This window comes from Anas acuta, chromosome 9 (assembly GCF_963932015.1).
Source record: "Anas acuta chromosome 9, bAnaAcu1.1, whole genome shotgun sequence".
In the NCBI taxonomy this organism is placed as follows: Eukaryota; Metazoa; Chordata; class Aves; order Anseriformes; family Anatidae; genus Anas; species Anas acuta.
This window is the reverse complement of record NC_088987.1, coordinates 4228634-4254093: the sequence shown is the minus strand read 5'-3', so window position 1 is coordinate 4254093 and position 25460 is coordinate 4228634. Positions and strand designations below refer to the sequence as shown.

Below are 25460 nucleotides of genomic sequence, written 5' to 3'. Positions count from 1 at the left end.
CCACTAACCTAAATGCTTGAGCTGCACTTGAGAGTTTTACAAGTGTAACCTATTTGCACTCTTACAGTAAAATAGCTGCACCTGTCAAGGACAAACACACCAGGAAAGCAACAGCTTACACTGTCAGAGGTGTACAAGTGGCCATTTCTTTTTCTATGTGGAAATAGCTTTAGAAAAGTAAAATTATAAAGTCCGTCCCCATGGGATTACAGGAGATTGCATCTGTTTAACTACATACTATAATTAAATTTGGATTAATTCCTGCTGCAGATCAAACTAAAATAGCTATGTGCTCAGCTTTCTACAGTTACATTCAGGATGCTTATCTGAATAACCAGAATTTCAAGCCATTTGGGGCCATTTTGAGCATTTTCTTATTGTCAGTCACCCTGTGCCGAAAGCAGTTGTGCGTCCCCAAAACAGGGGCAGAGCCACAGAGGCGAGAAGAGAAACAAGAAATTTGTGCTCCCCAAAGCTATTTTGAGAAGGGGATTACGCTACTGGGTGAACAAAGCAGTCAGGACATGAATATTCTCTATATCACCTGTGAATTTCAGCAGAGAGAGATGCCTTTTGGTGAGATTCGCCAGTCCCTGCCCTCCGTGCTGTACACGCAGCACATGCCCTGCTGCCTGCTGCTGCCAGCCCACCACCACCTGCCCGAGGATTGTGTCCCGATTTACCCACTGATCATCAGGAACAGTCTTATGGCCAAGCCAAAAGTCAATCCTACTTGTCGCCAGGATGCAAACTGCCTTTGCCACCACAGCCTGCAGCTTCTTTTAGTTCTTCAGGCCCCTGAGTGATGGTGCACTGCCTGTTCGTACACCCTAAAAACAGAGAAGAGGCTGTGACATGTAAACCCCAGGGCTGCTGCCAGCACTGTGCCCCTTCCAGGGCAGGCTGTACCGATGGTGTTACAGATTTTAAGTCCTCTGTACCCCTGAATGGGGGTTTTGCTGATTGTGAAGTTTGCCCCCAGCCGATTTGATGGGCTGCTTTGGCAACAGGTTGATTTCCCTGCCAAAAACCTGTTTAAACACAGAGCTGTGAGATTGCTTGTTTGGAATTCAAGGTCATCACGTTGGTGGCTCTTGTACGCAGCTTGCAGGATTTTTTTTCATACTGTTACTTAAAATGCTTAGGAACAGCTATGATCAATCAGTTCCTTAAAAATAAACAGAGAGCAGTGCTAGACACAGATAATTAGTGGACCTGCAATTATGCTTCTATAAAGGAAAAGGAAAAAAAAGCAGACTGTTGCCAGATCAATTCCCCACTACCAGCAGCTTAGCTTTTTAAGCCACTAAGAAACATAAACAGGCAAAGCTAAAGAAAGCCCCCAAAGAGGGAGAAAACCCGTTCTGACAGCAGTAGGGCTGAGCATTTGCAGGAGCCTCTGCAGCACGCGTGGGTCAGGAGCAGGGGCAGCCACAGCTCCCTGAACAGGGGGAGCTGGTGGGCCCAAGGCACTCACACTTGTACCAGCTCCCTCCTTAAACCCACACGTAACAAATATCTGCACAGTCACGAGCCTCCAGAGGGAAATATATGCCCAATATAATAACCACTGGACAAGCACTTCATGCAGTCCAAAATCCCTTTTGCTTTTAAATCCTTTTTTTCTTTCTTTTTTTTTTTTTTTTTTTCTTTCAAGTGACTGCAGTCTCTGCGGTCTGTACTCCCACAATGAATGCATCATCCTCTCTCCCACAGGTCTGCAGTGAAACATCCCTGACCCTCATTCTCTTCTGTAGTTATATGCAAATACTTGAGCTGTGGTGCAGGACAGCTGCCACTTCAGATCTCAAAGAGCCTGCAGCAATACTGAAAGAAAGGCCTGCTTTTCTTCCTAATTCAGTTTACTTTTTAGGGTAAAGTGTTCCTCATAAGGGCATTTTTTGTAACTAGAGCTCGAACATGAGCCCACGTCAGACGTGCCGACAGCCCCAGAGCAGACACGAAGGGCTTGTGCACATCAGGAGGGAAGGTGACTCCTCAAGGGGACATCTGATGGGGCAGAATAAACTTTTTGTTTCACATTAGCACCGTTAGCTCCCTTCTTATGCTTGCTGCCCCAGGAGTGAGTGCTACAGAAAGACCTGAATGGCTGCAAATTGCCAAAGGAAAGCTGCTTCCTACCAGACTCAACCCAGCAGTAAAGAACAACACGAAGAGAGGCAGCGACCAAATGATGTTAAGCTGTGAGCATCACGCACCCCACAGGCACTAGAGACTTGCTGGGATGCCACGAGTCACACCAAGCTGGGAGGTGCCGAGCACCATGGTCTCACCGAGGCCAGGAGCAACAGCTCCTATCTTCAAAATGCATAATTTGTCCTCGCCAAGGCCAGGTATCCCACATACACAAGTAAAAAGGGCTTACATTCACCCAGTTAAAATCAGCTGGGCACATGCTCACACTTGGGGACCCAAACCTCCACAGTACCCAAAGTGGACCTGGCCTGACAGGCTTTCACAGGAGCACTACACCCTTGTTACCAGATGCCTAAGAAATACTGCATGAAATTGGAACGGATGACACATGCACATTGACATTTTTGGTTCACCACAATCCACCCAGCTCACTGCAGGAAGGATGCAACCAGCGGAGAGAGGAAAACACAAACCCCTACTTCCATGTATTTAAAGGATGGTTTACATGGATGGTTTTAAATTTATAAATTTGGGTTATAATTAAACATAATTATAATAATTATTTATAAAAAATCGTGACCAGAGAGAGGAAGCGTGGTCTACCCCTTGCAGCAGCATCTTACAATTTAATAACATCAGGGTTTGGTCTCTTCTGTGCCCAGGGAGCTCTGTGGGTCCACACGTGCTAGGATTAAACAGTCAGTGACAGGGAGGGTGGAGAAACAGGGAAGGGAAGACTGGATGTTATGTGAAGAACCACAAGGAGAAACAATAAGGAGCTATATGTAAACTTATCACAAGTGGATAAACTGTTCATCTCAATATTTTTCTGGATTAGGTTAACAAAAATCCAGCTTTCTACTCATTTGTGCTGAATCACTCACCCAATCCCTTCAGCTTGCTAAAGTGCAGCTCATTTCGTTCATCTGACATGCAAACTCCCTTATTGTTTGGTATCTAAAACGATATTTAAAATCAGCAAAGATGGGTAACAGCACTTTCCCTTCTGTTATTTGTGATTAGTCTGGTGTATCAATTCCAAAGGATGTTTAAACCTCATGCAAGTTACAGAGTGAAAATATCATATGGTCGTCCCCCACGAATTTACATGGTGGATTTTACACATTAATTTCACATGTTTCAAAGTTGACTAATTTGTATACTTAAGGGAGAGGAGGGGAACAGGCTTGGTACCCAGTCTTGTATAAGCTGATCGCAAAAGTCAGAAATTTCTGTATATTGTGAGAGTGAAACATAACATAAGAACCACCTTTGCTATAAGCAGATACATTTATGACAGACTCAGCTCCCAGCTTCCTTTAAATCACACAGTCTCCCCAAGTCTTGAGTTTGAAAATGCCTGTAATTTGACAACCAGTGTGAATCCATTCACAGATGTACTTACTATTAGGCGTGACATGATTTGCTCTTCAAGCAGAAGTTTTTTTAATGACCTCTCCTGTTTGACTAACATTAAAGTTGTTTTCAAGGCTTGAAAGTTTGATTCCAGGAGTTTTGAACCTCCCGTTGCTAGAAAAATGCTTGTCCAATTTTTCCGCTATGAAAGTTGTTTGACATTAGCATTGACTCTAGAAATAAAATACAACAAATTTTAAGTCTGGTCAAAACCAAAGCTTAAAATTCAAGAACAAAATACAGAATTTCTGCTAATTTTAATTGAAAATGTGCTTCTGTTTCACCGAACCAAGCTGAGCTGCAAAAAGGGAAGAGAGCAATTTTCTATAGCTGCAAGATTTTAAATCGTCACGTCTTCCATGAACTCTAGTGCTCTTTTTTATACTTCACAAAAAATACCATAAATATGTTACAAGCTCTTTTGAGTGGTCCACTAGAACCTGATGTTAAAACACCTTGGTGAAATAGCTTTCAGCATAGATAAATGTGCTCCTGCGGAGCTTGCTGGGTCATATTAAACTGTTCCTGCTCCTGGGCTTTTATTTTTGCTCCTCACCTATTTGTTTCTGCCCTTTTCTGGCCCCTCCAATGGATTATATGAGCATCCATTGTCTGCTTCGGTTCAAAGTCAGTCAGGTTAGCTCAAATCACTGCTGCAGCTTACTTAAATTTCAGTAAGTCACAGGTGTCTGAGGCAAGCTCGCTACAACAAAATTAATTAATGGAATAGCTTGAGCAAATCGTACTGAAAGAAGCATGTCAAGTCTGATAAGAGATTGGTTAAAAGGCATGGTTAAGAGATTCCTTACCCAATTTAGTCCCTGAGAACCAATTGCACGTTGAAAGAGGGCCCTTGTTAGTGCGGCGAGTTCTGCACAATGTTTCTTCTTTGCTTGGGATTAAGCACAAAGCAGCTTTAACCTGCACTATTTTGGCAGGGTTATCCAATTAGCCATGCACAGAAACAGGCTTTCCAAGTTATCTAATTATTTACCTTCCCCTGAAAATCAATGGCATTTTTTTAAAAAAAATGCTCTTTGTAAAGGTTTGTCTGACTTTCAGTCCGTCACCTTCCTTCAGACCTCCCTGGTGATTTGGTCACACCGTAGAGGAGAATTTGCTGCCCTGCAGTTGGTACCTTGCCCTATATTTCAGATATTTTTCCAGGTAGCTTCAATGGCTTCAAGCTGTGACTAGGTCGGCTTTCCTCTCTCACAGCCCTGGTTTATCCGTCTTTATACCGAGCACACCAAAAGACACCGGGAAATGCTTAACAGCAGTCATCTATGGGACTCTGCCTATGTTAGGTAATAAATATTTATGTCCAGGTTGGGAGGAGATGCATTTCCTGATGACTGTTTTCAACAAGGGAAGAGGAAAGAGGCATCTCTAAGGTATGGCTGTCCTAGGGAGCAGCTGGGGAGGCTTCTGGGGAGAAGAGATCAGAGCTGGAAGCACTGAACGGGGCTATCCACCCAGACAAGCCTTAAAGACCTGGATTCAATCTCCTGATCTGTCACTGGCCTTATTGGACAATAAATACAGGAATAAATTGCTGTGAGGTGTCATGCAACCCCATCAGGGGGAGCCAGCGTTGATTTGAAAGAATGACATTTGATTTGCCAAAGATCCTGGTAATTTGAATTCATTCTGGGGCCAGGCGGGATGTTTTTTCCTTGGTTTGTTTTTTGTTTATTTATTGATATCATTTGTTTTGATATGGCTTTGTATCACTTACGTAAAACTAGCACAATGCAACCTCTGAAAGTGGTGACTTGTTCCTCACCAGTGCCTGGGTCCCACCACCACAGGCCATTTCTCAGGTGTCCCTCGAGAGCAGACCTCCTGGGAAAAGGGATGTGAAAAGACGAAAATGGCCAATACCTGTACTGCTGCTTTCTGCTTGAATTCAACGCCTGACATGCCAATCTTTCCTGAGATATTTAACAGTGGTTTAGCTCAATAAACAGTCAAGAGCCCTTCATCCACAACTCTATATGCGAACCATATGTTGCAGCTGAAAACTTTGAAGATTATAATTAGAACTGTCCATTCAGTTTAAACAAGGTCAAGAATGAAAACTATTTCAAATTCAATAAACAGGCCATTTGAAAGTGTAGATGCTGCGGAGGACAAGCTTAACAATTTAATTGACAGGTAAAGCTTCATTTCTAATCCTCATTTTGATATCGTCTGTAGCCTCAGGAGTCAAAACACATCACTGCTCAGTCCTCAAAATATGCAGAGAAAATGAAAATGTCAGTTGAATGAAAAAAAAGGAGAAGCATCTGTTTGATAGCTGTGTAAGCCTGTGATATGTAAACTGCTTTGGAGTCAAGCAGCCCTAATTAGAGTTTCAAGGCATTCTTCATTAAATATACACACAGAGACATATATATGTGAATTTTAAGCAATTATTGGGGCCAGATAATTTGAAAGAAAATCAGGGTATAGAATTAAAGTAAAGAACAGGATAATTTTCACGGACAGACCTCAGACAACACTGTGACGCTTGCACATAGCAGGGAAGAAATAGTTTTCATCGTCTTTTCACGGTACAGATCTGTACGTTTTCCTTCACTCTCATTTTTTTAAAATGAAAAACGAACAGATCCATTTCTGCATTTCAGAGCAGCACAAGCATCACAAAGAAGTACAGCCAAGAAGGAAGACTGATAGGGTTACCAGCCTCCACACTGGGTTACACTAATAGATATTTTGGCAACCGTAGGCACTTGACGACTCCAATCCACATCAATATGAAACCCACATGGAAGGACACGGGCTCGCAGTGAAAAACTGCAGCCAAGAAAAGTGAATGACCACAAGAAGAAACAAAGGAGTTCAATCTGAAAAACAACAACCCGGACAAACGCATAACTTATGATCTTAAACAATATTTATACGCTGAAGAAAACAGCCCCATTAATTTTACTGTTTCCTGTAGAAAAGCAGTGACTGCACCAGCTGCAAGCAGGGAATTTGGAAGAGGACGTTTTGCCTGTGCAGTGCATCAGTGCGGGCTGAAAGACAATAATTAAACATTTATGTAATTTCTGCTTAGGAAAGAGGCTTTAAGATCGCTAGCATCAGCAGGTACACCGCAACGTACCACAGGATTTTCTGATGCGGGGCATAAGAGCAGAAGGAAAATTTGTTATGGGACTCTATCAATTTTTAAAGGCAGTTCCTCAGCACAATTCAGTTAGGCCATGCTGGGAGGCAGGAGGGTGGCAAAGGAGGAAAGGATATCTGTGAGGAGATGCACTTAATAAGCGACAGCGTGATACAGCCCAACTCCTTGCGCAGATTCAAATCGGAGATGTGGTGCGGAGGTTTATATGTTGGGCCATCAGCATCTTCTCTCAGCAGGATGTGACAGTTTGAAAAAACAGTTATGGAATAAAAAGAGAGAGAAATGACTGATACGATGAGAATATTTTTTGTTGTTGTTAGCAGCAATATTAATGCCCACTTGCCGAGCTCAGTGAGTGCCTTTACTACAGTAGGACGCAAGGAAATGTTTCTTCTACACACACAGGAGGTAAAATATGCAAAAAAGGGGGAAAAAATGAAGAAAAAAAAAGATAATCATGCAAATTGCATCGTAATTTGATGTTTCCTGCTTGCAGTACATACACTCTGCTTGTCTGAAACATGAATGCTATTTGTAACAAACGTCCTACTTGGGCTGCGGAAAAGCTTTATGCCATCACATGGACAGCCTCTTCTCGCTGACTGACTGGAACATCAGACAATCCTGGTGATAATTGGTTTGGGTGGAGCAATTGCTGGTAGATCTGTATTTTTTTCCAACACATGAAACATTTGTAATGCTGCCACTGCTCTTGGAAGACACGGCTGGTTTTGCATTATAACACTGAGCTACTTCAGAGTGTGGGATGGGGAAAATGGGGAGGGAAATGGGGAGGGAAAAAACAGACCACCGAGGTGACCATAACTCACGGCCTAGATGAGACCCCAGTACCTTCCACTCCATTACTGAAAATTCAGCTCACTGAAATTGCTCCATGGTCATTAGTTCATATGATGCCTCCCCAAGATGCTCCACAAGCGTCGATTCCCCACCGGAGCTATCGTAGCTCCAGACCGATCCTCTGCAACATAAATAGTCAGCAAGCAAAAGACAGTATGTTACACAGATTTTTTTTGCTCTGCTTCCACCTAAAACATATTAGTTGTGACTCTGCAGAGATCCACCAGTGAGAAGAGGCATTAACACATCCCAAACTTGCCCATGCCAGGCTTCCATAGCTGCTGGATCCTAATGAATGATGTCATCAGGCACAGAAGAATTATTTTTTTTTCCTGAGATTAAAATGACATTAAGTTAATCACCGGATTGCTCCATTTTTTATTAGCCATTTTTGATCTCCTTCACTGGCATTGAATCCCTTTTGGAATAGTGTCTGTTAACAAGGTATCCAGGTGGGTCTTCCAAAGATCCGGTGCGTGCTAACAGCAGGTATATTTCAAGTTGGTCTTCTAATAAATCAGTTAAACCCAGTGAAAACCCTCAGGTACTCATGTAATTGAAGTTTGAGTAATCCAATATGATGGTGATCAAACTACTCATCTTTTAATAAGGAACCGTAGCCTCCCCAGCAGTTGCTACCTTGCTGGCAATCACGTCTGGATTGCTTCCTTCGGGCCAGCGCTTTGAACAGAGAGGCTGAAGGATTTCTGTTTGTTTTAGGTTTTATCACAAATTGCTTTAAAGTTTTTTTTTTTCTTTTTTTTTTTTCCCCTGAATGTATCAGTCGGCTCATAAAATCCATGGGCATTTCAATAAAAAACAGGATTTCTATTAGTTGTCCCCATTAAAGACGGCATTAAATGCTTCTCAAGAGGAAGACAAACAGCACTCGGGAGCTGTACCTCGTCCTACCTCCGGACCTGCCCTCCGGCATTGTTTACATAGCCTATAGGCAAAGCTATAGAGAACGCAATAGTTACCCTGCACAATGCTCTCCGCTGAAAGGCAAATGCGCACATTTTTCCTTTTATAATTTCCATTTAAAGAATGAATTGAAGGTTTCTAAGCCTTGCCTCTCTACACAAGAGTAATTCAGTAGCAATTTACATTTTCGATGTGCTCAGAATGAACACCAAGATGACTCATGTGCTGTTTATAAGATGCTTATATTTGCTGGTAAATACCTTGCTACAAACAAGCTATAATTTAAGTATTCAAAAGCCTTGGTTCAGCATAAAATTACTAACTGTAATTTTGGAGACCATGACCAGAGCTTCAATTTCAGGCTTGCAAAGCTCTTCCTACACAATGATTCTTGAAATTATGAGTGTATTTTCTTCTCTGACAACGGCAATCATTGTATCTCTGTAATTGCAGAAAAGATTACCTAGCTTTTAATTCACATTAGTCAGCTGCAACAATACCGTGCTTCTTTCCTTTCCTTTAAAATAAACTAATTATTGTCAATCAGCCCCGTGGAATGTTAACATTCTCCATAACCTGCCTTTCAGAGGTAGTCATAAATGTTAGAAACTAGCTAATAGAAACTAATCAGAGCCCTAGAAATGTCTCAAAACATATTTGTACTGCAGTCTATCATTTTTGTCATATTATTTCGAAGTATTATACGTTGTCTGGACAGTAATAGTCCATTCATATAGATATATACTGCTTTTCATCTAACTATTCAAAGCTCTTTATGTGCATCAATTAAACCACATTAAATTCCTGACTGGCATGGTAAATACCACAGTATTACCAAACCCTAAATATTTCTGGTTGCCGAAAGCTGGTCAATAAATATGCAGCAGTCAGTTCGCACAAAGTTTTCACACCAGTGCGTTTGATCATCCCCAGCTTCCTGCACAAATTCACTACTGCAAAAATTGGCCTCGCAGGTAGGGGAAGCACGAAGGGGACGGCTGGCGTTCACCCACACTTCACGCACCCGCTCCCTCCCAAAGATAAGAGCAAGTTGCGGTTCCCCTTGGTATTTCCTTCCAGCTGGTAGAGCCCATGTGAGGCTTCTCGGAGATGGAGGAAGGCTGGGAGCTGGAAGCTCTGGGGCCACAGCCCCAAATTGGCTTTGAGCAACCGTGCCGGGGGCTTTCAAGTGCCAGATGGGCCTAGGCAGCAGAGGCTGGCGAGCTGGGACTCTGCCTTTGTCGTTACCTGGGAGGCCTGGGACTTCGAGAAATAATTTTTCCCTTTCAGCCCGTGTCAGATCAGTGATCAATAATTCATCTGATAACTGACATGCAGAACGGGGTGCCAGTTTGCTGCGGTTTATGAATAATCCCACGCTTGTTGAAAATCGTGCCGCTTTGGAACACAGCAGCAGATGTGCTGCAGGAAACATATTGCGTTATCAATACGCGATGCGTACATATATGTGTGTAGGTGTAGGTATGTGCAACTACACCGAGCTCGGCGAAATCCTTACATAATTTGAAAATTAAGCTCTGGTTATGCAAAAGGCATATTAAAATTCTGCAATTAAATTAAAAGTTCAATAAGGAAAATCTGGAAAACAAGAAAACCTCCAAGGAAAAAGGGGAGTGGGATCACAAAATAATCATTGCTGTTTTCTTGAAATAGAAGGGGTTCCCATCCACCCCAGATGTCAAAGCTGTACATGCAGGAACACTGTTCCTTCACTCCTGTTGTTTGGAGCTTCTGGTTAGGATCCTTGCTCTTGACTCTGTGCCCAACTGGTTTGTTTGCCTAAAGGTGACTGAAGCCCAGTTTCTGCTTTAAAAGTGGCTGAAACGTGACTGTGCTCATCCTCGGTGCCAATCGATAGGCTCCTGTATTCAGGAGAAATGAGCTCACTCTTCGGTGGCTGTATTCATTTTGGAGGAAGCTGTCATAACTGTTAGTTCATCTACCCTGAGGGATGCCGTACGTGAGAAGTTATGTGATCTCCCTCACAGCCTCTTTGTTCCATGAGTAAGAGAAGGGAGACTTCTGCAACAGCCAAGCATGAATCAGGAAAAATCTGAAACGGTGCAATTAAAATGCAAAAATAAATCTGTACAGTTATCAGAGCATCAGATGCTCTTGTGGGCTAACACAACCACATTACAGCTCCAAAACCAGGTTGGAAATCTCTGCTGTTACCTGCCCCACCAGTGTGTTTATCCCCCATGCTTCCCTGGTTGAAGAGAAGCAGGGCAGAGCTGGAAGGACTGAGATTTTGCTGAGTTTAGTAAATGATACATTTTAATAAGATGGAAAGTGCTCGCGTGTCCCTGGTGTGTAATTGAGTGGATTAGGTTTGGAAGGGCGCACAAAATGAGAGGGGAGCGACCAAACCAACACACAGCATCCGTTGTGTGCCGGCAGCCGCTGTGAGTCCTCAATTAGCAATCCAAAATTCAGCTCAGGTTCCTGCCTGCTGTGGGCTTGCCATTAATCAGGATTCAGGTAATTCATTTTAAAAGTCCAATAACCTACAATTAATGCTACTTTTGCTATGAATCTGTAGTAATTTTTACTACTTATTTGGAGTACATTTTTTGCTGTAGTACTGTCACAAAGAGACAAATGCAGAAAGATGATGCTATTTGCCTAGGAGAGTGCAACAGCTACCAGCATCTATTGATCCCAGCTGGCTCTTAATGCAGCACGGGGCTGCGCAAGAAAGGACAGACAAATGACCTCCAGCATTCATTCCTCCTGAAGAACCAGAAAAGACAAATACTTAAAAAAAATAATAAAAAATAAAAGCATGAATTTCAAAAATAATTAAGAGTAAAAATTAAATTAAATTCCCCCCAAAGTTTGCAAATACAAATGTCTTATGGTAATTTCTGTCCAAATCTTCTTTCCAGCCATGTACAAACACAGAGTTCAAATACCCTGAAAAACACAGAAGTCTGACTGCATAATGCTACACGGTGTTTAAAAGGCACAGTTAATCCTTAATCTTAGTTAATATCCTTCCTTTCATAAGAGAAAATAAAGGGAAACCTTGATTTTTATCAGCTGAGATCTGAAATCAAAAGCCATAATTATGCTTTATATTTGTGACTAAAGATACTGATTTGACAATTAGGAGCAACCATAAATAAACAATATTCAAACGTAAAAATAGCTATTGCTACGTGTTGAATTTACTTCAGATGATCAGACCACGCTACCAGTGTTCTGGGTGCACAAACCGATGGAGAAGAGAATATTTATTCCTTAGCTTCTGACAGAGTGCCTCAAAGCCCTTTTACACTTTGAAACTTATATGCTTTGAGTTTTCTGACTCAGCCCTAACAGCCCATAGTGGAGTCCCAAGGTACCACTAAGCACTTCAATACATGGCTGGCAATAACAGAAATTAGGTTTTGTGTTCTTTCTCAACTCTTTTTCTTTTGCCTATTCTTTTTATCTTTCCTTTCAAATCACTGTAAAAATCTAATAAATTAAAATTTCTTTGTTATCGAGATTGTTAACCCAGGGTCTGTTACGGTTACATGATGGAGCTGTCTGTGTCCCTCACTCTTCTCTGAGGTGGACGTAACATGGGCATGGTATTTCAGTTACAGATAATTATGTAACTGTGATACAATTACTACAATTTAGCCTTATTTCCATATCTCAGGACAAAGTTTTAAAATAGAGAAAGATAAAGATTGTTGGGTGGCTTTACCTCAATGAGGAATGCCTTCAGCAGATTACTCTAAGACTTAAGTTCAAGCTGAGTGGTACTTGTTGCATGTGCAATCAGGGCTGGGCTACATTTCTTCTTGTAAAGTATCATTTATTTTCTGTATTCTCCTTTGATTGAATTGTTCCTGAAAATATCTAAATCTGTGCCATGGTATGTCACAGTGTTATGAATCAATGAAATTTCTAGATTTTGAATACTAAAGAAGTATATCCCGAATCAGTCCAACTGAGAAAGAAAGAAGGATGGAGAGAAGGAAAGAAAGAGGGAAGGAAAGAAAGAAAGAGAGCTTCCTGGCATCTCCCTAGAGGTGCACAGTGTTACGTCCTTCAGTTTTTTCACAGGATGCAGCAGAAGCTTGGTGCATTGATTTGATGGGCAAGGAAACCAGTCCAAATGCAAAATTACTGTGTTTATTCTCTTTGGCAAAAACACAGCGTTTGACAAGAATAAGTTATGACCGAAACCTCAAGCCTTACAGACTAAATAAATGCTGAGGTCATCTTAATAAACACTTTCTTTGACAAATCCTTCAGTTTTCCTTTTAGTCAAGCTATTAACTCTTCTGTGGAAGCAGTGCTTAGAGAGTTCCCATCAGACAAGAAATCAGGATAAATCATTGACACCAATGACTATTTTATTACTTGGGTAAACAGCAGTGGCCTTGCAAAGTCACACACCGTCTCTGAAGGCAGCCGCTCCACGAGCCTCTCCAGCAAAGGTCAGGGATCTGCCCAGGCTCTGAGGCTGGACTGAACCCCCAGGGATGCCCAGGGACTGGGCTGCACTGATTGCAATATTGCTCTAATCAGTAAAATAAAAGCTTCGTTCCATCAACAGCTAACCATATGACTTCATTTGTCTCCAGCTTCGTTCAGTTGCCTTGACAGATGAGAACACAATAATATAAATAAGAAATGACACTTTACCAAAGCAGGTTAACATAAGGTCACAACCTTTTTCATTTGACTTCTGTAGCTTATTCATGTGTGAAAACATGTTTTTGTAGCTCTAGCCTCAGCATGCTTTACAGATCCGGACTTGTGCTGAAAGCTGAGTTTTAAAATGGTATTTACATTTGGAAAATAGCATTTTGCTTTTTGTGATGTTTGAGTAGAATTGTTTCACATTAGTGTAAGTTAAGAAATGAGAAAACCGATACGTATCACAGAATATCACATAAGAAGCCAGGGTAACCTCTGCCTAACAACTGAGGAGCTATTGCACACAGATGAAGTTGATTTGAGTGCACACACATATTTCTCCTCCCTTACTCAGACCAAGTTAAAGCTTTCTGAGCAAATTCCCCCACTGACATCAACCAGGATGCCCCTAGAAATGCAGAACACCAGTATGGATGCACAGGGCACAGAATGAGGCTGACAGCTGTACACTAATAAATGTCAAATATTAATTTATGGTACTGTTTGTGCAGCGATTTAAATCCAAATCCTTTTTCATCATTAATTTTAACAGGACACATGAAGAGAGAGAGGTAAGCATGAGCTTTATGTCAAAATCTGTAATGCCTATGTGACTATCTGCCAAAATATATTTCTCTGTCAGATAAGAAGTTCTGTCTATGAACACTGGAGATTTCAGCTGCAGTACAACACACAGATAATTAGACTTGAAAGGCTAATCAGTTCACCACTCTGGCTGGCGTCATCTATAGACACACGTGCCTTCATCTTCCTACAGCTTGCCTCTTGATGCAAGGAACCCTCTCTGAAATAAGATGTTATATACGACATAACTCTGAACGATATATCCTGCCATAAGAGACCACAACCAGTTAGAAAAGATCCTTTTTAAGATGATCTGGCCTATTTTATGCTGTTGTCTTGTTCATATTCATGTAGCCTTATGTCTTGCAGGTGCCTTTGAAGACACAGAAAGTAGAGATGCTCAACTCCTACTCTAAAAGTCTGTAGCCATTGTCAGCTTATACTCTTGGGTCTCCTAAAATGGCTCCCCAAAAAGCTATTATTGACTAATCAGCAGTACACTTCATTATGTTGTTGGATTCATGAATTTTCACTTTCACCTTCTCAACATTAAAGAGCTACAAATGGCTAACAACAGTATTTTATTATTTTTTTTTAAGTTATTTCCTGGCAACATATTTCCTTTTTGTCAAAAGGATGCTCTATTTTGTTTTTGAAAAACAAGATCAATCTTCACACTAATAATGACCTACTGAATAAAATCTGCACTACTTCCACGGTGCTTTTATAACAATATGCCGTATTTGTACCTTGGCTAACAAAAAAAAAAAAAAAACACACTGTACAGCAATTGATCATTTCAGTCACCAGTGAAATAAAACCAACCGTGAGACAGATAATGGGAGCAGAACAATAGTGCACGGCTATTTAATGCTAGAGTTTAGACTAAGAGCTAACATAAAGCACAATGAAGCTATAAAGAAAGAAAGAATGTAACTACCCAGAACAACTGTAAGCCTTATTCCTCCAGAAATGCTGGCTAACCTGAGCGATGAGAAACTGTTTTGCCCTCATCTTCAAGATGAGCCCTTTGAGCAATGCAGAACCATCGCATCAATAAAGCACCAAGTCAGTGTCACATCCTGAAAGATCAGCACCTTCGAGCAGCACACGCAGCTTTCTTTGGGAGCTCACATTTCCCTCCTGTCAAAGTCAACCACTGAGTCACTTACATTGCAAAATCTGATGGGTACAAGTTGGCTTAAGGTGCTTCGTTGCAAGTCTGCAGCCACTGGCTTGTCACTATCGGCACCACAAAAGTCAAGGTGCAATTAGCGTTAGCTCTACGTTCACCTTGATTTATGACTTGAGCAGTTTCAGTTTGTTGCACATTTCCATTTTTGTCTGAAGACTTCAAACAGTGGCTTCAAAATGGCTAACAATATGTTCTTCTCTAAATCCTGTGTAGTACAAGAATCAAATATCTTGAGCTCTATTTGATTTTTTCAAAGAATGTCAAAATAACAGATTTTGAAGCCTATTTTAAGAGTAGCAGAATTGTATAGAAGGAACACTAATTTGACTGACACAAAACAATTTTAACAGAAACAGTACCCCCGCATGCTAAACAATTTAGGATTACAATATGTAGTACCCCTGCTTTCAAAAATGTATTTTATTTTATTTTTTTTTTATAAACTTTTAAGCAGATGTGAAAACAGCAAGCCTTCACAAACAGACCTATGCACTGGCTCACTGGCATATCACCAATTAGCCACCAAAAGAGGTAAGAGAAGACTGAGGTGAAGTAGCAGGAATCTGTGAATTATGCCTAGTATTTCATGCTCCAGCTCTCAAAAGGCCAAAATGAAAGCACTGAGGACCATAATGAAAAACTTCAATCAAAATAAAATAAGCATCTACAGCTTATTTACATTGTCAAGCTTGATATCAAATGATAGCTTACCTTGAAAAATAATTCTACAATCTTCTAGTGGAGAAAAAGGAGTGCAGCCAAATAAATTACAAAGTTAGGGTAAAGAATACGATCACAGCTAAGAAATACAGTGCTTTGTAATAAATCTGAAGAGAGACATTGAAGGACAATGATAAATGAAATCCTGGAACAAAGGAATTTGTGTGACGCTGTGCAACAGGAAAAGCCAGAAGAGATGGCATCTTGTGAAGAGATGATAACACAGTTTGTACAACAGGAAAAGCCAGAGGAGATGGCTTCTTGTGAAGAGATGATAACACAGTTTGTGGAAACATACCTAACGCCTTTCATCTTGAGAGAATCAGAAAACTTCCACTCTACACTTCCTGTAGCAATGAAATACAATTGAGGATGCAATCTCGGCACACAGCCAGTGCCCAGAAGATCATACAGCAGCAAACGTTCATCAGCTGCATTAGCAGAGAATTCCTAAAGACAGATCTGCTCTGGCCTCTGACATCTTGGCTACTTTACTCCTAATTTCAGTTACATTTACACCTAAAAATGGAGTGACTGTAGATCAACAGATCCTATGGGTTTGTTTACATCCACTCCATGTTACCAATGCAACTCTAATGAATTATGGTTAGATTTCCCAAATATTATAACATAAGTTTATGTGATGTTTTAATTTTACGCAAAGTCAAGCTTTTGCATAGCATCTTTTGCATAGGAACAAATTTTACCCCATAATGCACTAACTGGACTTATATTTCCCTTAGGAAGAAGACAAATGGGTTTATGTAGCATGTGATTTCAAATCCTTTTTTATTCTGTTAATCTCTAGCTGTGGAATTGTGATTGAAATGCAAAAACGTATGTGTATTTTCTGATAAGAACCATTTTGTTTTAGAGACACGAAATGTTATCAAACATATACACTTTCTTCAGGTTTTTAAACTGATGATGGAAATTCTATAATCAGAACATGGCACAACCAATCCAGGTTAAATGATAACAATTTTTCAAAAGGAAAAAAAAAAAAACAACCCTTTGAAGTGTTCTTAGAGTTACATCCGCATAATCCAGACATGAGAAGATCGGCTTTCTTGACAACTCTGAATATACACTCTTCAGCTGGCTCCAGCTAAAAGCTAACACTTCCTTTTCCTTTGCAATGTCTTCTCTGATTCCTTAATAGCAGAAAGACACAGAACAAAACATTACCTCCACATGATTTTCCATCTTCCTGCAGTTTCTGGCCAGCTGGACATTTGCAGTGGTAGCTGCCGATGGTATTACAGCACTGGTCGTGGCAGCCACCGTTCTCTGTGGTGCACTCGTTTACATCTGTGGGTGGAAAGCATTAGGTGGTCAGTAAAAAGTGGGCATTGAGCAGATTACATGTTTATTTAAGAATATCTGTGTATGACCCTGATACTACAGAAGTAAAAAGTTACTGAGAAATACAGCTAAGGCCGCTTTAGGCCACCACTGCAGAAATGACTCCCAGCTATGTCACCGTGCCCCACCACGCAGCTGATAGATGCAATGGGGGGATTTTTCCTCCTCCGCTTCTGTGCAAGGTAAGATGCAAGGTCTACCCAGCCTCAGCTGCAGGCTGAGGGAGCTGGGGGTGTTTGGCCTGGAGAAGGGAAGGCTCTGGGGAGAACTCGCAGAGGCCTGCCCGTGCCTGAAGGGGCTGCAGGAAAGCTGGGGAGGGACTCTGTCAGGGCATGTAGGGATAGAACAAGGGGTAATGGCTTTAAACTAAAAGAGGGGAGATTTACATTGGATATAAGAAATAAATCCTTCACTCAGAGGGCGGTGAGGCCCTGGCACAGGCTGCCCCATCCCTGGCAGCGCCCAAGGATGTTGGAACTGGGTGGGCTTTGAGGTCCCTTCCAACCCAAACCCAGCCTGTGATTGCGATTCTTCTCATAAGAGCAACAACAATCTTTATCCTGCCATTTCCACCACTTCACTTGTGTGCTACGTTGCTGCCAGCATTCATGACAGAGATGAAAAACCTCTAGAAAACAGTAGCACTAGAAAATAGTTAAGGTCCTTCTTTCCTCGGGATATGTGTGCACTTAATATCTGCACTCCTTGCCTATTCACCTGCTCAAGCTGGTGCTTGCTTGCATGATTTTGAATGGGGAGAAAAAAAATCTTTACACGTTATAAATGAAGAACATTAAAGAACCACATAAATAATCAAGTAAATGACTAGTCAATGGCAGAGAAAAATCAATACTGAAGACATTTTCTTTTTAACCTGTGTACTCGTATATCCTGCCCAAGAATTTCTGAAGAAATGTGATAGAAATCTCCGGGCCAGTAATGCTCTGTTGAGCTGCATCGCAGACAACAGATGGTATGAAAGTATTTCCAAAGTAGAAAATTTGTCAAGTGGGATAGTAAATATAGCAAAACCAGCAGGTATTTGCTGTATTGATTTCATGTATTCTGGAAAGCATACTTGTGCATTACTTTCTGGCTTGCATCGCTCTCTCTGAAGTGTGAATGTTGTCTCGTAGACACGCAATTCGTCCACTGCAGAGGCATGGAGGGACAGCAATGAATCTGTACAGGAGCGATGGGTTGTGGGCATTTTTTATTGGTTTGGTGACAGACAACAGTGCACTGGTAAGGGGCAAGCCAGGGCTAGGGGGACATGCCAGGTTCCCAAAACCTGGCATGAGGATGTAGGTGACAGATGTCATGTCCACGAGGACTTCGATATTGGTAAGGATCACACGTTGCATTCAGGTTAGAGAGCAAGAGAGCAGCGAGGAGGAAGATTAAGCAATAGTAGATAAGCATCATCATGACTATACAAATTGGAGCAATTACTTCATATTAGGGGCACTCTACATCAGCACGGGGGAAATACGGCTTTTTAAAAAAGTTCTAATTAGACTCTGTCTAAGAGAAATACAAAGTGCTATAAAAAAAAAACAAAAAAGAAAGAATTTCACATGTATACAAGAGAGATGAGAGCCTTTCAACTTCAATCCTTAGCTGCTAAAGACTAAGATTTACCAAGGTTCGTTAGTTCTTTGATGAGCTTGAGTTTAATTTTACTAGTTCATTTATGATCCTGTCTAAAAACCAGAGTTCAAAGAAATTTTGGGGGAGGTTTCAGATTATTAACAAGCTAAAGGAAAGCACATCATGCAATGTCAACATTTACTAACACATATCTGAAGAGGCACAATCTCACTGAAAACATCTCATTTCTCTGCAGCTAATTTCTCTACAGCTCTACATTCAATGCAATGACCGACACAGTAAAACTTTCTCTATTCCCAGTGACACTGACAAGCACTGGCAAGTTGGATTTAAAAAAATACATCAGTTATGTCAGAGCTACACAACAAAGCAAATCTTAACTCACACGAAGTCAGCAAGGCTTTTCTCTTGATTTCATGGAAACACAATTTAGATGGAAACTTTTCTGAAGTAAAACACTTACACACCCTGAAACGCAAAAGCAACCCGTACCGAAATAAAACACTCGTCTGTTCGCTTCTCAGCAAGAGACTGAGAGAACATATGACAAGCAACAGATTTTAGTCCTGTTCCTCAAAGCACAGGAAGAAGGCACGGTAGCGCTGAGCATCGTACAGAAGATCGACAAAGCAGACGTGTTCCAAGTGATTTACTCCCTCTAACTAGCACACATCTTGATATGCCTTGTGGTAATAAACAGTAATGAGCCGCATAATAACCCTGCTCCACAGCTTCAACTTCTATTTATACTAGCAGAATTGAAAACTAATAAAATCTCTTGCTCTTTATTTTTTTAAACAAAATTATGTGAGGAACTACTTTATTTTTCTAGACCATGTTTAGCATCTGCAATAGTACATGACCTCCTAGTATAAAATATTGACTAAGTTCCGTGGTCTATAATATACAACCTAATTTATTAACACCAATGTCTGTATTTTCAACCAAAACACTGAAAGAAAACCTTTCAAGCTGAGAAGCTAATCATTATCCTCTTGATTTCACAAGGGTATAATACACACGGAAGTCTATGGTGCTATTGCATACTAATGTACAGAACATTTTTCCTTTTGATTGCAACATATTTATATTAGCAATCAGGAATCTTCTTGTTCAGCATAAAAAGCTGTGACCCACCCATGTGTTTTGCCCCAGTAAAAGAACTGGTGCTTCTACAACTCTTTATCTTCTTCCATCTCTTTTTCTCATGCTGTGTCCAGGATTTCCTCATCTCTGCCTTAAAAGTTGTTTTTATTCTTTTTTTTTTTTTTTTTTTGGTCTGTTTCTTACACCAGAAATCTACTGCTTTTTCTACTGCATGCAGAAATTCTGACTTTTCATCCATACTCCTCTATAAAACAAATATGTCATTTAAAACTAATCGTCATAACTCAGAAACTAAATTATAGGTATTGTAAGACAGCAAAATGAGCTTTTGACATAGCCTTTTCCCTACGACACAGCACACATATCTGAAGGCATAACCCTCATTAGGTACAAGCCATAGTAGTTCAAAACTTAGTGTTAAGGAAATTTGCTCTCTAAGCACCTGCATCTGCAATGTACAACCTCCCATACAAGAGCTTCTCCACTGCTTGTACTATGCCAACTTGTTTTTAACAGTCCCAATAATAAAGGTCAGAAGTTGCCTCAAACAAACACAAAAATAAGTTATCTGAATGTGAAATAATAACAAATTCGTTTTATATTTACAGTGTTAAAACATGGTTCATATGGCCCCTGTAAGCTATTCTATATTCCTAAAACACAGAGTAGGCAGAATTTTAATGTCTGATTACAGACTTGCCGCTGTAAAGAAACAAAACAAAACAAAAAACAACTACAACAAAAACAATTCTGTCAAATGATAAATTTCTGTCTGCTTTCCATATTCAATGTCATTCAAGGTTGCAAATATATTTGCCTTTTGGATAGCAAGAAAAATGACAGAAAATTTCTGACATGTAACAAGTCTGCCAGGTTAGGGCTGACAAAAGTTCAATGTTATCAAGACTATCAATCCATCTGTAATGACATGCTGTAGGCGCTTCAGAAAAATAAATGTGATGCTTTCTACTGCAATATTTCACATTTATTTATAGAGCCAATGTTGCAACACAAAAACATTCTCCACGGGACATACTTTATGTGAGTTTTCAATGCTTTCAATATGTTTTCAAACGTATGAAGTCTTAGAGAACAAAGATGAAAAAAAAATCTAGATTAATTTAATATTAACTTTGTATATGATGCCTGTGATGTGTGTGGAAAAAAAAAAATCACAGCATTTTAATACACTAGAATTCAAAAATGTAGATTGTAGGCATCTGCCTACATCCCTTGCTCACAGCACAAGGTATTGTAAAAATGCATTCATTTGTCCAAAAAGCTCCTCAAATATCTTCAGCATAGGAGAGCACGTCCGTTTTTCAGGAAATGGATCACCTTTGCTCAATTAACTATGCCTAGGAGCTATATGCTGGGTGGAGAAGGACTGATCCCAATAGCCTTCTCCATTCTTGTTGAATGCTCCTGTCTGAAAGTATCAGATAGCAAGCCAGAGCAAGCCAGAAAAAATCTTTCACAAAGATTTTTGGAAAGTCTAGACGATTTTAGATTTCCTACAAATAAATGCAAAATTTTTATAAATGCAGCACTGGACAAAAATGAATTCCAACAATGAACTGAATCACCTTCTATTTTTGGCAACAATTTAGATCTACGGGACACACTAGCTTAGAAGCAATAGTATTTTTAGGTAAAGGATTTTACCAGTATAACAAGTTTAAGGAATTTGTATTACTATAAAGATTAATTTTTAAGTCAACAAAGAGAATCTCATAGCCGCAGCCCATTATTTAGTGTTTTTTTTCCCCCCAAGGTTGCTATATTTATCAGTTGCAGATGAGCAACAACTTTATTTAGTGCAACCACATGCAAACTTGCCATTTCAGTGACCACTCGTGGGGGCTAACCTGTGCTCTGAACCGTAAGCAGCTGACTTCAGCGCATGTCATAGCTCAATGGGCTTGTAATAAATCACTGGAGTGGAATAAAATCTGCAAAATCATTCACATTGTTATTGCAATACCACACGAACAAAGCCCACCACTACGGAAAGGGGAGGTTATTTTGATTAGTTTGAAAGTGTTTGGCTAGCACACTGTGCTTCAATTAGGGGTCAAAGTAACCAGAACATGTTTATTTAGGAGGAATACAGCAGTTCACTAATAGCACATCATCCCGGTTGTGATTTTCTCCTGAAGACTGGGGTGAAGATGGGCAGATTTCAGGAATCTAAATATTAAGCAACTTTATCTAAGAATGAAGCTTGATTACCTGCTGTAACAGACACTGGCAGCATCTATTGATTTTAATGACAATTCAAAAGTGTAAATTTCTAACTCAGAAAACATAACGTGAATGCTTGCAACATCAAACTTGAATGTTTTTCGGCACAAAACCCTCATAATACTTATCCTCACATCCTCAATATATAATGTGCAACTTAAATGCACCTATATGTGTACCTTGATAAAGATGCGTGCCTGGTACGAGAACAAAGAGCTACACTCTCATTCATATTGCTATTCCCTTCCATGAGGAAATATAGTAGGTGAGCATCTGCAAATTATAACGTGCACTTGAAAACTTCTCATTTATAGCTCTAAACGGTTTGATTCAAGTTTTAAAAAGTACCAAAGATCCAACAAATAGGTAGTTCCTTAAGGTTTTAGACACTGTGCTGTTTTTTTTTTTAAACTACGGCCCAGATGGTCTGCAACCAAAACCATATGTCTGAATAAATCCTGAAGCCTGAGAAAGTTGATTTGAACTTTAAAGGCCAATCACTGCTATGACAGTACACGGCTCACACGAGTACATACGCACATATATCACAGCAACGTTACATGTAAAAAGCCAGACTGGACAGGCTGGCGAGCACAATGCTCACGCCCCAGCTACTGCACTTGCTTTTTTCTTCGTTTTGTGCAAGAGCTATATAACAGTCTTCTTTGAACAGTAATTGTCTTGAAAACATAAATTACATCCATCATTTTCAGTGTGAACCATAAATTATCTGCCTGAATAGAAAACAAAGCTGCTCATTCTGGTAGTCAAGCACAGTCCTACATGTGTATTGATTAAGCACTCTTAATGCTTTATTAGGTTTTCTTCCTCCACAAAGTCAATAACAGGATGAATATTTCTTCTTGTGCTGTTATGAAGTATCGTAAATCTGAGCTGTTATTAACAAGCATCTGATTAGTGGAACAAACTTCTGAGAGTTTGGTACAGACTTTTCTCGAGTGAGCTCCCAGAGAACACCCATCATTGCCATTGTCTCCACTGGCAGCTGTTGTACCCTGTTTCCAAAAGTTATCACCTCCTCTTTTATTACTTTCTTTTGTAGAAAGAAGTTACCTCTGCACACATTCCTCTTGATCCCCATGTCACATCATTTACACAGAGAACATCAGCCGTCTAATGTAACGACTGGGTGCACAGCCCACCTACCCCAGGGGCATAGATCTCTGCAATAGTTTGCTTGCTTTTGTCCCTGGAGTATTAAAAAATTTGATTTTATGAACCCTAGATGCAAAACCAAAATCAAACAAAACCTCTTGTTAAACATCCTTTACCACTACTAATTTTTCCTTATTAAAATCATAGGCTGAAGATTAAAAACAAAAACCAGATGCATCAGTCATTTGCACTTGCACACATCAAGAATAACTCCTTTAAAGTTAGAGTAAAACTCGGCAGGGAGAAAAAAACAGGCTCAGAGTTTAAATAACAAGTTAAAGAATAAGCTCTTAAAAAGCAAGAGGCTGGTAAGAACTGCTGTGGTACTCTAGAGCTGTTGTTGCCCCTGTGCAATATCACAAAGTGCTCAGTGCTGTGCTGTGGGTACAGAGGTGGCCTGCTCCACCACACACTTTCCTCCTACTCTTTGGAGTATATAAAGTCTGGACTAAATCCTGAAACTTGGCATTTAACTGTCCTTTCAGAATCTTACTGCTTACCCTCTATAACCACATGCGCAGCTGGTCTCTCTTTTCTTTTCCTTTCCTTTCTTTTTTTTTTTCCTGAGCTTCAAGGACGTTTTGCAACAATAACCTACAAAACCAAAGTGCTGGGTGAAAAAATACTTGCTTTGATTTTTATTTTTTTTATCCCACTTTAAAATCATCTATAGCAGGAACAACTACTTCCTAAAAGTTAACTGCAAGACCTAAATCATGTTCCAGTTTTCTTTTAATAGCAACTGGAATAACTAAAATGAAAGGATAAAAAACCTTCCCACAGTACAACGAAATCCTGTAATAGTGCTCATTTTTAAAACACATTTCACAGGCAAGGTATGAATAATGCAACTGAGCATCCCAGAACATCTGAATTAAGCAACAACAGACTAACGGATGCTAATTGGCCATGATTGGAGATGATTGTGGAGCACGGCTAGAACTATGATTACAAACAGAGCTAACGCACCCAGCCCAAACCTCAAGTACCGTTGCTGCAATTAAAGATATTTTATCAAATTAGACAAGTGTTTGCCTTTGCCTGCTACGATGGTTGTGAGCAAAACATAAAAGAAAGCATCATTTGCTGTAATGTAGCTTTCCTCACAACAGAGCTCTGCTGAGGCGGATTTCTTTCTGCGCAGACTTTTCATGACACAAAACGACAAAATGGAGCCTTTTTAGAAAGAACTCGGGACTCCACAGTGGCATCCTCAAAAGCCTTTGCCTGAAAATGCAGCTACCCTAAAAATAAAAATGCCTTCTTTTCGCTGTATATCTGACTTCCCTTGCCAACAAGTGGTGGGTGTACACACACAAACAGGGTAGAAGACTGAACTTTGGAGGTTTGATTTCACGATATAAAGCTCTTTCCTATCTTGCAGGCAGGTAAACACCCTTTAAAAATCATATCCATGGAGTACCAGTGAGACTCCAGGAGTCTCATCAACTTGAATCCTGGCATGAATTGCAAGCACGAGTTAAGCATTTGGCTCCAGCCAAGCCAAGTGCTGGAGCCTAACGGGGAGTTCACAAAATGCACCTTGAACCCGAGACAGGCTTGCAGCTTGCAGCCTTCTGGTATCCTGGCGAAGAAAACCAGAAAGGGCCAGCCATTTGGTCACAAACCCAGGGTAGGATTATGCCAGTATTGTTCCCAATAAATGTTCAGCTTCCCTCTTCTGCTTCTGTATCTCAAGAAAATTTATGTGCAGAACTACTGCCTTTCCCCCCACTTCCCATGATCGCCTATAAATTGGGTCATCAGAGTGCAATTGTAAAAGCATATAGAAAAAGCAGGTATGCTAGGTCATTGCTAAAAGCTTAGCATTTACATTTATTAATCTTAAGTGGTATAAATCTCCATAAAAATGAGTTACTTCTGTATGAAAAAAAAAAAAATCAAGGCTATGCGAAATTATTTGGGTTCTTGGGCTACGATAGCTGAAGAGTGATAACCAGTAGATATGTGCAAATAACCTGGGGTTATCCTCGGGTTAGCTAATGCCAACGTCTTCAGGACCAACCATCAGCTCAGAGACGTAGAGCACTGGCATCAAAGGAGCACAACGGGAAAGCGAAGAAGGTGGCTGATGCATTCTGCTCAACCTGTATTTTCAAGAGATTTAAAATGTCACCTCCCATGAAGAGCCCTGCAACAGTCCAACACATAAATAACAAAAGCAGAGATAAAGATAGCACCGTACATTGTTGATGTTTTTCAGGCTCGCTGGGCTAAAAGGTGAACGAACAATTTCAGAAAGAAATAAATACACTTGTTCCCAGGTAAAACCTGTAATGATGG

General features: G+C 40.4%; 1 protein-coding gene across 4 annotated transcripts in view; it reads right to left on the bottom strand.

Annotated features, from left to right (window-relative positions):
- The window catches only part of LOC137861057 (multiple epidermal growth factor-like domains protein 6), a 191551-nt gene that overhangs the window by 69308 nt on the left and 96783 nt on the right, over positions 1–25460 (bottom strand). For all 4 annotated transcript variants that reach the window (XM_068692071.1, XM_068692074.1, XM_068692073.1 and 1 more), the window contains one exon: positions 16842–16964. In XM_068692071.1, the coding sequence (XP_068548172.1) occupies positions 16842–16964 (123 nt within the window). The remainder of the gene's footprint in view (positions 1–16841; positions 16965–25460) is intronic.